The sequence below is a fragment of the Lissotriton helveticus genome, chromosome 9 (assembly GCF_964261635.1).
Source record: "Lissotriton helveticus chromosome 9, aLisHel1.1, whole genome shotgun sequence".
In the NCBI taxonomy this organism is placed as follows: domain Eukaryota; kingdom Metazoa; phylum Chordata; class Amphibia; order Caudata; family Salamandridae; genus Lissotriton; species Lissotriton helveticus.
This window is the reverse complement of record NC_136070.1, coordinates 343,113,899-343,129,027: the sequence shown is the minus strand read 5'-3', so window position 1 is coordinate 343,129,027 and position 15,129 is coordinate 343,113,899. Positions and strand designations below refer to the sequence as shown.

The 15,129-nt window shown below is 43.1% G+C and overlaps 1 protein-coding gene across 2 annotated transcripts in view; it reads left to right on the top strand.

Annotated features, from left to right (window-relative positions):
• Nucleotides 1-15,129, top strand: part of CPSF2 (cleavage and polyadenylation specific factor 2) — a 114,498-nt gene that overhangs the window by 82,526 nt on the left and 16,843 nt on the right. For both annotated transcript variants that reach the window (XM_078660072.1, XM_078660073.1), the window contains 4 exons: nucleotides 549-749; nucleotides 3,934-4,086; nucleotides 12,119-12,344; nucleotides 13,027-13,329. In XM_078660072.1, the coding sequence (XP_078516198.1) occupies nucleotides 549-749; nucleotides 3,934-4,086; nucleotides 12,119-12,344; nucleotides 13,027-13,329 (883 nt within the window). The remainder of the gene's footprint in view (nucleotides 1-548; nucleotides 750-3,933; nucleotides 4,087-12,118; nucleotides 12,345-13,026; nucleotides 13,330-15,129) is intronic.

Below are 15,129 nucleotides of genomic sequence, written 5' to 3'. Positions count from 1 at the left end.
TTAAATGAGTTCAACATGAGAAACAAAATAAATATAACTTTGCCTAATACTAAATAGCGAAGGGCTTGTAGTAGGTCTTGGCAAAAGCAAGATATACCAACAGTTAGATATGCAAGTGTATAAACGCAGAATTTATCAAGCAGATCTGAAATAATACACATACATTTAAAGGATTACAGGTCAGTAGAAAATGCTGAAATCACTATATGATTGCATCAGAAACGTTATCAAATATTGCATCTCTAACAAAAGGAATCAAGGAAGGCATTTGACCCTTTTAGGACTAAACAGAATACAAATTGCAGGATAATGCCTTGCTAAATTGCACAGCTGTCAAATATAGAAGTGACCACAATAAGGCAAAAAAGAAAATCTCTTTAATTTCAGCAAAAGCAAACTTGTTGGGCTAGAACACACCTTCTGTTGTCCAGGAGTTTTGGTTGTCCGTCTTAGTTAATTTCTCTGAAATAGATTTTACTTTAGTTTATGCTTTCATGCTACATTATGTGTTTGGTGACCGTGAACAAAGTGCTTTCTGTACCTTGCAGAGCAGATATTGATTCCAGTGACGAGAGTGATGTAGATGAAGATGTCGACCAACCAGCAGTGCACAAAGCCAAGCATGACCTGATGATGAAGAATGAAGGCAGCCGGAAGGGGAGCTTCTTCAAGCAGGCTAAGAAGTCTTATCCCATGTTCCCAGCCCCAGAGGAGCGAATCAAGTGGGATGAATATGGAGAGATAATAAAGTATGTCAGATACCTAGTCTTGTTCCTGGGTGGAATAGTTTACTGCTGCATACCATAAAGTTTAGTCACAAAATAGATCAGTTTTAGGCACCTTTTGGAGAAACATGCAGGTTTGTATTCTGGGAGGTTAGTTCAGTCTTCTATATTCTAAATGTTGATTGAACTTCGTTTCTGTAATGTTTTGTAGTACCCCAAAATATTGGTTTTCTTTTGGAAATGTTTTCTCTATGGTCAGATTTTAGTTAATGCTACACAACCATTTGAAGAATTTTAGTGCAGGGCACCAAAGTAATTGAGACAGAACTCTTACTATATGCCTTAAATTTCAAAAGATCAATTATTTTAAGAAAACGAATAACACTAACCTGCTACAAATGGCAGTTAATAATTTCTTAGACAGAGGAATTTTAAGTTGGCTTCATCCTCTCCTTTTAATAGCAAATAGCAAATTAAAACGTGACCACTTGCCTCTTTAAGGAAGATGGGCATGTAAAGGCAAGCCACTCAAGGGTGAAAGGGCTTTAACAAATAACACAGGTAATTAATTTGAGTCTTTAGTACAAGGCGGGAACAAAGAAACATAATAGACACAGTGCAGCACTACCACAATGGAGCACTGTATACAGTCTGTTGTCACTCAGAGTTGCCATGGTGCAATATCACACTCTTTTACAAGGGATTTCCTAATAAAGTGCTAGTCTTCAGTCTGGCATGGCGACGTTTAACTCCCTTTTGATAAAATATGGTCCTGTGGCTACTGCGTTGTTATTTCATGGATTTGCTTAATGTAGCGTTTAAAACACCAATACTGTTTGCTGTGTAGTACTATCCTAACTATTTGTACCCTCCCACTTCACATTACATCCTGACGAATTTAAATCTATTTTAAACACACCAAAGGTGATGGGAGGACTGTCTACAAATAGACTTGCCAATGGCAGTCGCTCTGGTTAGCATTCCAACCCATCGTTTTTCACCCACTGTGCCACTCCAGACAGGCCTGCCTTAGCCAAATCAGTACCGAGCCAGCTCTTCATGGGAATAGTCCATCCTAAATTGCCAGGCAATGCCATCTCCAGAAGGGTCCATCACCTTGTGTGTTTGTTGTAATACCCTAAGTGGCCAAAGGAATGTGCAGACCAGGTCCATTGCTCTTTCTGCCAAAAGATCCAATCTATACCCCACTGACGAGGCCTAATTAGTCTGTTGCTACTTGTAAACTCTTTGAAAAACACTTAAAAAGTGAGTTCTGGTTCTGGATCAAAGCATAAAACCAGTGAAATTCACCAGTTATGGTTATTGATGTACACATCCTAGCTCATAACACCCACCATGGTTTCTTTCCATATCTTTTTATCTGTTCATATGAATTTGTAGCTGGTATTATGAGTATTGATAATTGTGTTGATCTCCATAACAAGCGTATATCAGTGGTTTTGCAAGTTTGAGCCAGCACCAAAATTCAATTTTGAAATGCGACCATACCCAGCTGTGCCCAGCCTTTGCTAGTGTACAGTGTGTATTTGGGTGTAGGGTCCGGCCACAGCCCAGTCCCTGGAACTAACCCACAGCAGCTGCTCAAACCATGTGGGTTACAGCCTTTGGTCATACTCTGGGTTCAAGCCCTGCTACAAGTCTCCACCAGAAGCACCTGATCACCTTTGCACATAGCTGAAGGCCATGCGCAACATATGTTTGTGTGTAGGATCTGGCCGCAAGCCAGGCCCTGTGCCAAAGCTCTGCAGGGGCTGGCCTACGGCCAAATTCTGCAGGTGCCCAATCCCGGCTATGTATGGCCTTTGACCATGCAGAGTTAAGGTTGGGCGCAAGCCTGACTTGTGGTCAAGCTCTGCACCCTTACTCTTGCCATCCAAGGTAACGTCAGACACTCGTTATAGTGTTTGTTTTTTTTGTATTGTTTGAAACTCGTGAGTCCCACATAAAATGTTATTTAAACCCAGCACCTGAAAAGCGAGTTAAAATGGCAGAGATATACAAACATGTAACTCTTCAAACCTCACTCTGCACCTTTTTTAATGCAAATATCTAAAATTACTGGATCTATTTACACCAAACCAACAAAAGCATGCTCTCTCTTTAAAATTCAACTTTTGTGCCACGTTTGGTTGAAAGCAGTTTGGGCTACAGACATGAGAAATGAGTACTAAAGTGAGGAGGCACTTCTTGATTTCCCCAGCCTCCTCCCCATATTCCACTTTTTTCCCCCTCTGCAGTGATTGTCACAGAACTGGCATGCCAAAACTTAGCTTACAGAGTAGATTACCAAATTCCGTGGTAATCCATCCATGGGGTCATAACCTGAACTACACAGTGGCAAGATTCTATAAATATACACTTGAGTGATATTACTAAAGCCCTTTAATTATGTCATAAATTGAATCAATAAAGACCCTTTCATGTAGCGCTTTATATGTGAATTTTCACTTAATCATTAAAAAGATGACATTATCCAATTGAATGACACCTGTGTACGCGTCATAAGGTTCAATGAAAGTATGTTTGTTCAGGTTTTAAAATTTATGACCTGAATGTTACATGCACCTCTTCTTCCCACTGACCTGGTTCTGTCAAATGTGAGGTGAGAGTATGTTCCTGAAGTTGGCACAAAATTAACAACAATTTTGAGAATATGGTTTGGTAACTAAAGTATGGAGACTTGGCATATGGCCCAAGATCACATTAGAATGTATCAATATCTGAACTTTGAACAAATACTTCACCACCACGACAGATATGCAGCCCCGAGGTAAAATTAAATGTTCCTCTTTCATTTAATGCCTTCAGAGGAGCTTCAGCTGTCTTAGATTTGTAGGGTCATAATTGAATTATTTTGTGTTGTTAATTGAGCATCTATTGAGGGTTAAAAATAAATGTTTAAAAAAGAGAATGTTTGCCATTATTCCTTGCATTTATTAGTTATTTTGGATAGGGCTGAATATTCTTTTCTAAGCACGTCAGTTGACATCCTTACTTGATGGCTGAATTAATTTTTTTATTTAGTAAATATTAATATTTTGGGATAAAGTTAAATACAATGTATGTGTAAAGTAAAGAGAAACCGCTGCGATCTTAAACCATTTATTACCCTTCTAAAACTGCTAGTAGTACCGTTTGTTGCCTCACAAAGCTGGCTTTAATACATTTTAATTCTATTGCCCCACAGGCCAGAAGATTTTCTGATTCCAGAACTTCAAGCAACAGAAGAAGAAAAAAGCAAACTGGAATCGGGCCTGACAAATGGCGAAGAGCCAATGCACCAGGATTTGGCAGATGTTCCAACAAAATGTGTGTCTGTGACTCAGCCAATGGAAATAAAGTATGTATTACAAAACAGTCTCACAACAGGGCTCTGCCTCATAAAGGGAATCCTATCGCTAAATCCTGTATTTGTAGATTGATTATTAAATGTATTCAAACATGCTATGTTAAAGCTAAAAGAACTTTAACTATATCTCCTAAAGTACATTTTACTTGCAAAATAGGAGCATATCTGTCTGTTTTAGGTGACATTTCCATAGTGGACATATGTAAGGCAGCTACATGGCTTACACCACACACATTTATCAAACATTGTGTGGATGTGCGAGCACGTCAACAAACGGACAAGCAGTGTTTAACCCATAGGCCTCCGGGTAAAGAGTACACATAAAACACTTTTTCAAGCAACTGCAACAGCCACTGGTTAGTCACCGCTTTGGTAGAATACTGCTATACAGTCGATGCACAGCATGTGTATCTACAGCACACATGCATTGAAAGGATTATGTTACCCTGTAAGCATCTGTTCTTGCCATGTAGAGCTGTAGATTGACATGCGCTCTCCCTCCTCACGGACACCTATGATTGTTGCAGTTATTCTTATTCACATTAGATACGTATGGACATCTCTATACTACACTTACTTACTCCATTCTCACCCTATTGCGTGTCAATAATCTAACATTGGAGTCGATGCCCATGCGCGTTATCTCCGAAATGAGGAGTCGCTTAACCTTGTGCCTGGAAAAGACTTCTTCGATGAAAAACAACTTGCAAACAGCTGAATGCAACACTAGATGAGAGGACTATGCAAAGCATATGAATCTACAACTCTACATGCCAAGAATAGATGCTTACAGGGTAAGTAACAATCCTTTTGCCGACTGAAGGCAAGCCAAGATCGAACGAGCCCCTCTAGTCCTACACTAAAGACACTGCAGGTGGACAAGCTGCAGAGAAGATGCCAGTGTTAAAAGATGACTAAAGTCTAAAGAAGCCTAAAAAGGGGTCAGCCAAAACACCAGCAGCTGAAAAAGAGACCGGGCCACAATCTAAACCGAAGAACACATGATCGACATCAAGCAGAAGAAAAGACGCTCTAGGCAAAATGGCCACGATCCTTCAGAAAAAGAAGCATTTGGACGCATCCCTCCGAGATGTCTGTATCCTGTCAAGACCTTCCATGATCACACAACGGAGGTAACAAACTCAGTAATTGGAAACTCCAATAACTCCAGAATCTTAGAAGGAAGCGGAACAGCATATTCTATTAGGAAGAGGATCCAGAGTCCCAGGAAACCGAAGGATTAGAAGGTTTAAAGGTACAATTGCAGGGTATCAAGGCTGAATTCCTCAATGAGGGAGTAGATACATGCCCGTTGAGGCCTTCACTTCCAGACGACATCGCCATGTACAACCAAATAATTGAGAGCAGCAGACAAGTATGAGGTGCAGTTGGAGGAGGAAAAATTGCTGACATGTTTTCTACTGGGGACAGTGTTACCCTCACAGAGTAAGAGGCACTACTTGCCATGCTTCCTAGCTTCCTAGACCAGGAGAGAGATGCCATCAATCTGCAGGTCTGTGACACCCAGGGTCAAAAAGAATTATGAGTACTCCTTGAAGGATCCTGCATACATCCGAGGTAATGTGCTAGCGGACTGAATCATTGTAGCCACCAGTAGGAAAAAGGCAAATGTACCAACTACCTCCGGGCCACCCCCCCCCCCCCCCCCCCCGGATAAAGAGAGCAAAATAATGGAAATGGTGAAGAGGAACTTTGTGTGTCGTGCGGGGCATAACCCCAGATCTCATACCGGAGATGGACACCTAGATCTATAAATCTGCAAGAGGGCGCTTATAGGTTTTTTTGCCCAGGTGGGAAGCAAAATAGAAAATGGCTGCATTAGTGGGTAGGAAACCCCCCAGTTTACTTTTTCCCAAGAGGCTCCAGTTTAACTTACCATCCAACATGACTCCTAAATAGGAAAATACACTGATCTTAGGGACAGGGATGGTCCCTACCTTAAAATTAAGGATTGAGTTGAGCTGTGACCTATATCCATCACGTATGACTTGGAGTTATTTACTAGCAGGTCCCGGTCTTCCATAAAGGTCGTGAAGGAGTTGAGTAATGTTTGCTGCCCCCTCGCAGTCTGGGCCATAAGGACCGCATCATCCGCATACAGTAATACCGGCAAGCCACGCCAGCCCACCTGGGGAACATCGCCAGTGTGGCTGTCCGCTCCTTCTCTAAATTATTAATGTATAAGTTAAATAAAAACTGAGCCAATATATATCCCTGCCGTATCCCTCTCTGGATTGGGAACTGACTGGTCACTTTACTATCATTAGTGTAGCGAACCACCGCTTTGGTGTCACTTTGGAGATCCTGTAAGAAAAGGAGAATGTTTTTGTCTACTCCCATACACAGAAGGGATTCCCATAGTTTGCTTCTGTTCACCCAATCAAATGCTGACGACAGGTCCATAAAGGCCAAGTAAATCATGCCTGTGAGCGCGGCCGTGTATTTTATTTAAAATCATATACAAATTAAGACATTGGTCCACTGTTGACCTCCCAGGGCGAAAATGATATTGTATAGCTGCTAGTATGTTGTTTTTATCTGCCCATGTGGTTAATCTATCCAGTAAAATACGACCAACACCTTTACCATTGAATTCAACAGCGATGTGGGCCTGTAACAAAGAGGAAAATACACTGATCTTAGGGACAGGGATGGTCCCTACCTTAAAATTAAGGATTGAGTTGAGCTGTGACCTATATCCATCACGTATGACTTGGAGTTATTTACTAGCAGGTCCCGGTCTTCCATAAAGGTCGTGAAGGAGTTGAGTAATGTTTGCTGCCCCCTCGCAGTCTGGGCCATAAGGACCGCATCATCCGCATACAGTAATACCGGCAAGCCACGCCAGCCCACCTGGGGAACATCGCCAGTGTGGCTGTCCGCTCCTTCTCTAAATTATTAATGTATAAGTTAAATAAAAACTGAGCCAATATATATCCCTGCCGTATCCCTCTCTGGATTGGGAACTGACTGGTCACTTTACTATCATTAGTGTAGCGAACCACCGCTTTGGTGTCACTTTGGAGATCCTGTAAGAAAAGGAGAATGTTTTTGTCTACTCCCATACACAGAAGGGATTCCCATAGTTTGCTTCTGTTCACCCAATCAAATGCTGACGACAGGTCCATAAAGGCCAAGTAAATCATGCCTGTGAGCGCGGCCGTGTATTTTATTTAAAATCATATACAAATTAAGACATTGGTCCACTGTTGACCTCCCAGGGCGAAAATGATATTGTATAGCTGCTAGTATGTTGTTTTTATCTGCCCATGTGGTTAATCTATCCAGTAAAATACGACCAACACCTTTACCATTGAATTCAACAGCGATGTGGGCCTGTAACAAAGAGTACTATCCCTATTGCCTTTCTTAAAGATCGGAACAATGGTGGATATGGCCCAAGAGCTAGGTGGGGCTTTTCTTATGGCTGGGTTGATAATAGAAATGAGAACTGGCACCCACAACTAAGGGGTGGATAAGAAGAAGTCAGGGGATATGCCGTCGGGCCCATGGGCCTTATTAACCCTCTATACCTTTTTAACCTCTTTGGCGTAGATGACAAGAGCTGACTTTCCTGCCCCAACCCCCCCTACATTCCACTGACTTAGTTTCTGTTTGACTAGAAAACATTTCCTGGAAATGTCCAACCCATTCCTCCTCTGTAATATGTGCATCAAGAGCCTATCCAGCATCTTCTTCCAGAAATTGAATATTAACAATGTTCCAGAACATTTCACTATTTCTTAGGGTACTGGCCTCGGCGAGCCTGTTCCATGCCTTGTAATGACCTCGACAGGCTTTCACTAGAGCTGGGTCCCTGGGTTTAGTGCCTAACGCTACCCTCAGCTCCCTTGCTGCTCTGGAACAATTGCTGTCAAACCATCTCTGGCGCGCACAATCGGATACCTAAGTGGCACCTTAAGAGGGTCCCCAATGGCACATGAGATAATCACAAAAGCATAAAGGATAATCCCTGGAGCTTCCTGCCCTTTGGCGCAGATATTGAGTTCCCCTTTGCACCTAGCTGTGAGGGACTTATAGAAGGAGTCTAGAGTGATCTGGGCCCACCTTAGCCTTCTATCCTGGTCTGTAGCCTTCAGAGACCCCTTTGCTCTTCTCATCGTGGGTTTCCCTGACTGGAACCAACTAACTGTAGCACTTAGAGGATTATGGTTGCTATAAATACTTTCCTCGATTGAAAACTCCATCAAAAAGGTAAGAAATGGATTAGACACAAGTAAAATCAATGAAAGGTGCACAACCCTCCCTGAAAAGGTCTGGGCAAAGATTTCACCCCATTAGTACTGTTTTAACAACCAAATGCAGAAATAAGCAACTGAAAGATGACCAGTTAACTTCTACGAAGGTCTCTCAACTGCGCGCACACATGTTGCCAAGTTTTTAGTAACGTTTGATCCATTTGAGTAGAAACTCATTTTTTGTTACAATTTGATGATTATGCAGCAGATGATGGATATGTGACAAATGTGGCAAACCCATAATTATGAGGAAAACGCTTCAGCAGCATAATCACATAATTCTAGTTGCCTTGTCCATAAATAAGCCCAATAGCCCACAAAATAGGGCACATGGTATTTAAAAGTGGGACATGTACAAAATAAATATAACCATGTCCTTACAGTGACAAGGCCAAAAAAGCTATTTCAAATAGTTTTAAAAAAGACAATACAATGCTGAAGACAGATTTTAAATAAATATTGAAGTAAAGTAACTTTCCTAAAATCATATTTTCTAATGGAGACCCACTCCAGTGGAAGGCAGTCTCTCCCAGCCTCTAATAGTGCTAGTAGGAAGCTGGTTCTCTATATAGTGTGCCATGAGATGCAGTGAGTCCAGGTAACCCTTACTAGTGGACCAAGGCTTACTCTAGCAATCCCAAGGTGCTCTATTTGTGGTAGTATGGTTTAGCAGCCTTAGGCTTATCAAAGGGGAGTGTTAGGCATTTGTTGCACACCGAGTCAATGAATTAGACACACACTCAATAAGGAAATCTGACACCAATTTAAGAAAAATAATGTATATTTTTATATTTATTTAGACACCCAAGATCTATGAGACTAGGTCACTTCTTTTCGAGTTGGCGATTTTCAAAACACTTAAAAAATACAGCTGTTGATGTGGTTATGGTATCGAATGGGAGAAACATACACTGCATAGGGTCACTTGCAAAAGACTTAGAGGAGTTCTTCTGAACTTAAAGTAAGTATGGGCCAAGGTTCTTAAAAGCAAAGCAGTTACCTGTCTCGGTGCTTCTGGGTGCAGAGGTGCTGGTCATAAGGGTAGCCTCTAACGCAACAGCTGAAGTTTTGAATACATCTACAAGCATGAAAAATGCTGCATGTGGGACCATGGGGACAAGTCTATTGGAACCAACAGGGGGCTCAGTTCTTGAGGTCGGTAGGCTCAAACTCTGGCTGTCAGACTTGGGTGAAGAGGTGTTTTGTCTTGCTTTAAATGCTCTCTTTTGGGGTCGACCTGGAAATTGGGACAGAACAGCAGGGCCACTCTCAACGCTGACCTTGGTGATGCTGAAGAGCCTCATCTCTAGGTCGGTCTTGGCTGTGATGGTGACTGGGCTGGACACTAAAGAAGCCTAGGTTGCTGCAGGGGTCCAGTACCCCGGCTATTGGTGCAGGGCAGCTCCAGGCATCTCCAAACTTGGTGGGTAAGACAGATCTGACCTCCTGGAGCACAGTGATTGAGAGAGCCGGACTTTGCAGTTGGTCCCTGCAGGCTGCAGGGAAGTGGCTCCTTTACTTCAAGGGAGATACTGACGGGTTGGCAGAGTGCTGGCAGCCCTCCGAGGCTTTTGGAGAATGCACAGCTGCAGGATGAGTTGGGTCTTTGCAATTGTCGAGGTAGGAGCAGGCAGGCAGGTTTTGGCATCAAGTCCACATCTTCAGTTCTGGCGTTCTTCAGCTCTTATTTGTCCTTCTTCTTTGGTCAGGAGGATCTGAGTTACTTGTATCAGGGAGTCCCCTAAATACTGAATTTAGGGTTGTTCGAGGAAGTGAAGGGTAGTAGCCAATGGGCTACTCACCCTTTAGGTCACTAGACCCCCTATATGACCACTTACTGTCCTAATTCCACCAAAAACAAGATGGTGGAGTCCTATGTTCATGGAGCACATCAGGCAGCCCACCTTAGGGCTGGACTGGTAGTGCAACACGGCTGCCTGCCTAGCTAATTTCCACTTGTCCTGGTGCCACATGGGCCACAGGCCAGGGGGTGGCATCTCCCAGGTCTTGGTAAGCCAGGGTTGCATATCAAAGGTGGTAGATGCTTTGAAACAACTGGTCTTTATATGCTAAATGACTAGCCATCCTGCTGGAGGAGGTGTGAACACCTTCCTCCGGATTAGGCTGTGTTTCTGGCCTCCGAGAGCATAAGCTCTCACTTGCAGGGGAGTCAGAAGCATGCCTGTGGTGGCAAGCTGGACAATACCAGTCAGCCAGCACAATAGATATTGGTAGGTTTTTTAGGGGGCACCTCTAAGGTGCACTCTGCGTGCATGTCCTAATAAATCTGGTACTACCATCACTGCATGTTTATTAAGACAAGGTGTTTGATACCATGTAGCTGGGGAATCCGTAATGACCAGTACCCAGTACATGTACTTAAGATGACTTCCCTGTTCACTTGTACCATCTAGTAATTGCACTAGATAGCACTGGGGCACACCTGCTCATGCATATATGCTCTCGCATGTAGTATAAGGCACCATGCCATAAGGCTGTAGCGGTGACTTACATATGTTCCATGCAGTGACTTTGGCATGGCACATAATAAGTCTGCCATGTTGTGTTTTCTCTCATGGTTTGCACCATACCAAAGTCTGCAATGGCTGGCTGCATGCAATTTGTACGGGGTATCTTACAGTGGCATAAAACATGCTGCAGCCCTTAGGGACCCTCTTTAGTACCCATGCCCTCGGTACCAGGGTTACCCCTACTAGGGACTTCAGGGGTGACAAAGTGTTTATCAATTGTGTGACAATTTGAAAATGTTACCTTGCTTTAGGGAAACAAAAGGGGATGATGGACGGAGCGTTTGAGCAAATCACACACTCACCCCCAGTCAACTGATCTGGGTTTAATCCATCACCATTCTTTAGCTCACTCAGCAACCCCATTTCAGACATGGCCATATGCAAATCAGTCTGACCCTGTGCCTCATGGGAACAGTCCAGCCCGAACTGCCAAGCCATGTATTCCATGGACCGGAAACAAGCATCCTGGGACCGGTTTCGAATTCATAATCCTCATCAGCCAGGCTATCTTTAATCCAGTGGCCAAGTGAGCAAGGGACTCACGTCTGAGCATACCCTGCCACACTTAGGGCGAACAAAGCGATACAAAAGGGGATGATGGACGGAGTGTTTGAGCAAATCAAACACTCACCCCCAGTCAACTGATCTGGGTTTAATCCATCACCATTCTTTAGCCCACTCAGCCACCCCATTTCAGACATGGCCATATACAATTCAGTCTGACCCTGTGCCTCATGGGAACAGTCCAGCCCGAACTCCCAAGCCATATCTTCCATGGACCGGAAACAAGCATCCTGGGACCGGTTTCGGATTCATAATCCTCATCAGCCAGGCTATCTTGAATCCAGTGGCCAAGTGAGCAAGGGACTCACGTCTGAGCATACCCTGCCACACTTATGGCGAACAAAGCAATACAAAAGGGGATGATGGACGGAGCGTTTGAGCGAATCAAACACTCGCCCCACTTAGGGAAAGCGCACTAACACTGGGAACTTCTTAGCAGTGAACCAGTGTACATCAGTCAAAAAGCATCAGTACCAGTGGCAAAAAGTGGCGGTGACCATGACAAAAAGTCTCTTCCTACAGTGCTGTCCTGCAAAACTCTGCTATTCTAAAACGATTTGTGTGCTTGTCAGTTATTCAGTATGTCTTTTATTGGTAGTGTCCACAGCACCTCTAATTGTGTCCTGCTGTTTCTGTTTTCAATTCCAGAGCCCGAGTTACCTACATAGACTATGAAGGGCGATCAGACGGGGACTCTATTAAAAAGATTATCAATCAGATGAAGCCTCGGCAGCTGATCATTGTTCACGGGCCTCCAGAAGCCAGCCAGGACCTGGCACAGTCATGCAGAGCTTTTGGAGGAAAAGATATTAAAGTGTACACCCCAAAACTACACGAGACCATCGATGCAACCAGCGAGACACATATCTATCAGGTGAGAAAAATGCCTTGCTTGTAGATGTAGGCCAGCCCTTTACATGTTTAGTACATCAGTCCTCTAGTGCTCACATGTTCTGGAAAGAAGCAAAACAAAATGACTGTATTTAACTAGTTGCTGGCAATGCATTGTTTCTCTACTTGATGCAACATGAGCAAGGTAGACTAATCTCTGCAAGAAATCTGCCAGCAAGGGGGCACATGCAGCTTTCAGCCTCCAAGCCTTTGGCTATCACTGGGCATATGCAGGTTTGTGCCTCTCACAGTGGCAGTCTTTGCTGGTTGATTAAAATGAACGTTTACCAGTTTGGTGAGAGCTGAGGACTGCTGCGAAGACCCAGCTTCTCCACCAGAGTAATGACATTGAAGAGTGAGCACTGTAAAGGGTGCTTGGAAGATTGAGGATCTGCATATTGTTTCAGAGAGCCTCTATAAAGGAACTGTCTGTAGTGTGAACGCTTGGTGAGTACTGCAAGGGCTGGAAAGATCTGTGTGTAACACTAAGGTCACAAGTATGAAACTCCACAGGTTTAACTGAGCCTTCTGTCCTTCCAGGTTTTAATAGTTGATCATTAAATATCACACCTTCTACTAATGCGCCAATAAACCATTCATTTTGCTGTGTGTGCTATGTATGCGATACTACATCTTTGTCATTCTTATTCCTTTCTTTATTACAGGTCCGGTTGAAAGATTCCCTTGTGAGCTCTCTTCAGTTTTGCAGAGCCAAAGACGCTGAGCTTGCTTGGGTAGATGGCGTCTTGGACATGAGAGTTGCGAAAGTTGACACTGGTGTCATTTTGGAGGAGGGTGAGATTAAAGAGGAAGGGGAAGAGGCGGAAATGCAAGTGGATGTTCCTTCAATGAGCTCTGCCGCGATTGCACAGCAGAATGTCATCAAAAGCTTATTTGGAGATGACGATTTAGAGTTTTACGAGGAGGCGGAGATCATCCCAACTCTTGAACCTTTACCACAAAATGAGGTAGGAGCTGTGACATTGCCTTTAACTTGAAGCAGAAGTTAAAGATGTACATCGGGAGATGCATTTATCCATACATTGTTAGTATTCATTAGTTTAATGTTTTTAATACTGACCACGCCCAATGTGCTTTACTCTGTTTCAATAGGAAACAAAGAAGATTGATTATATATTATTTTAAAAGGTAAATTTTGTTCCAGTTGCAGGTGGATATAATAGTGTTAGGAGTAAATCTGTAATGTGGCTCAGTTTGTGCGAATAGTGTTAAGAAAAAATCAGTAGTCAGACTAAGTTTGTGCAAAGTGATTTTTACGAGGCGACTATCTTTTCAATCTCTGAACCAAATGTGTACCTACAATTGCCCAATTTACAAAGCCTCTCAACAAAACACTCAGCTGGTCATCTATTCTCCTAATCCATTATCATACTGTATACCTTCCACCACCTGCTCCCGCCTTCCACACATATGCTTAGACGAAGACATACCTTTATCATCAAAACCCACACCCCTCACCCATAACACTTCAGGTGCCCAAGCGTTCAAGTCCTAGAGCAGCAACCTTTATATACACTTTCCATTACTTCTGAGGAAAACAAAAGAACACCAGAAATTGATTGCCATCATTTGCTCTTCAAATCAAAAAATGCAAACAAATTGCATGCAAAATTGAAAGAGCCTGAAGCCACTCAAATGCCAAACCGGAAGGAGATAACCTTCAAATAATTCATGCGAAATACAAGCATGCCCCTGTCCTACCCAGAACTGCTTTAACCAATCCCGTTCTTCCTGACACCTGTTCACTACAATCCGTGGCCTCTCAGACCCCGGCACCACCACAACCTGAGCAATCACCTGTGAAACGAGATGCAGCAAGCACCTTTCTACTTCCACATTCGGTACAAAGGCCCTGCCTCAAGCCTCGCTGCCTCTGTCTCCCACACCACACTACAACTTCTATCTCTTTTTATGCCTTTAATACCCTTGACTGCCTTAACGTAGCACCCCATGTGTGCCATTGTACATAACTCTTTTTCTGTATTCTCGTCCCGCATATTTAAAGCAAGCTCTCATTTCCACTACTAAAAAAATAATTATAAGTTTACACAAGTACTGCCCAGTGTGCAGCCGACCCTTCCTTACTAGAATCATTGAGCTCATCCAAAAACTCCAAGAGCACCTATTCTTCTACAAACCTCTTGATGACTTGCAACCTGATGCCAGCCTCTTTCATGTTCAGACATGTCTAAGCAGCATTAGGTACCTTTGACCACTCAATGGTTCGTGTGTGTCAATGTTGTAGTACTTTCCTGAGACAATCCGTACACCATACAGAACCCAGATGTTAGGCCTCACGTCAAAGTTGCATATTGCTCCCATTGCCATACTGACTCATTCAAGATTTGAATCCTCCTCCACTCATATATTGGCATTGTAGGCCAAGCAAAATAATTCATCCAATTCATCCTCCAGGTCAAGAGTGCTAATGGCCACCTTCTATCAAAATCCAAAAGAAAAAGTCCTTCAACTGACTGCATCTTGCAAATGCAAATAAACAATTCCTAGTTATTGGCACAAAAGAAATTGCTGGAATGTAAAGTGCTCCTATTTAACTAAATGGATACCTCCCACAATCTAGCATCTTGAAACCATTACTGGAACATTTTGTGACTTGCTTTCACGCTAACTCGAACCCATCACTGCCAAAAAATTCTGAGAGGTCACACGTCATTTTGCTGTCTGGAGGTCGCTGCTTCTTCTGTGCCTTAAAAATCCACTTTTGTATGTTCCAGTTTACTGAAAAA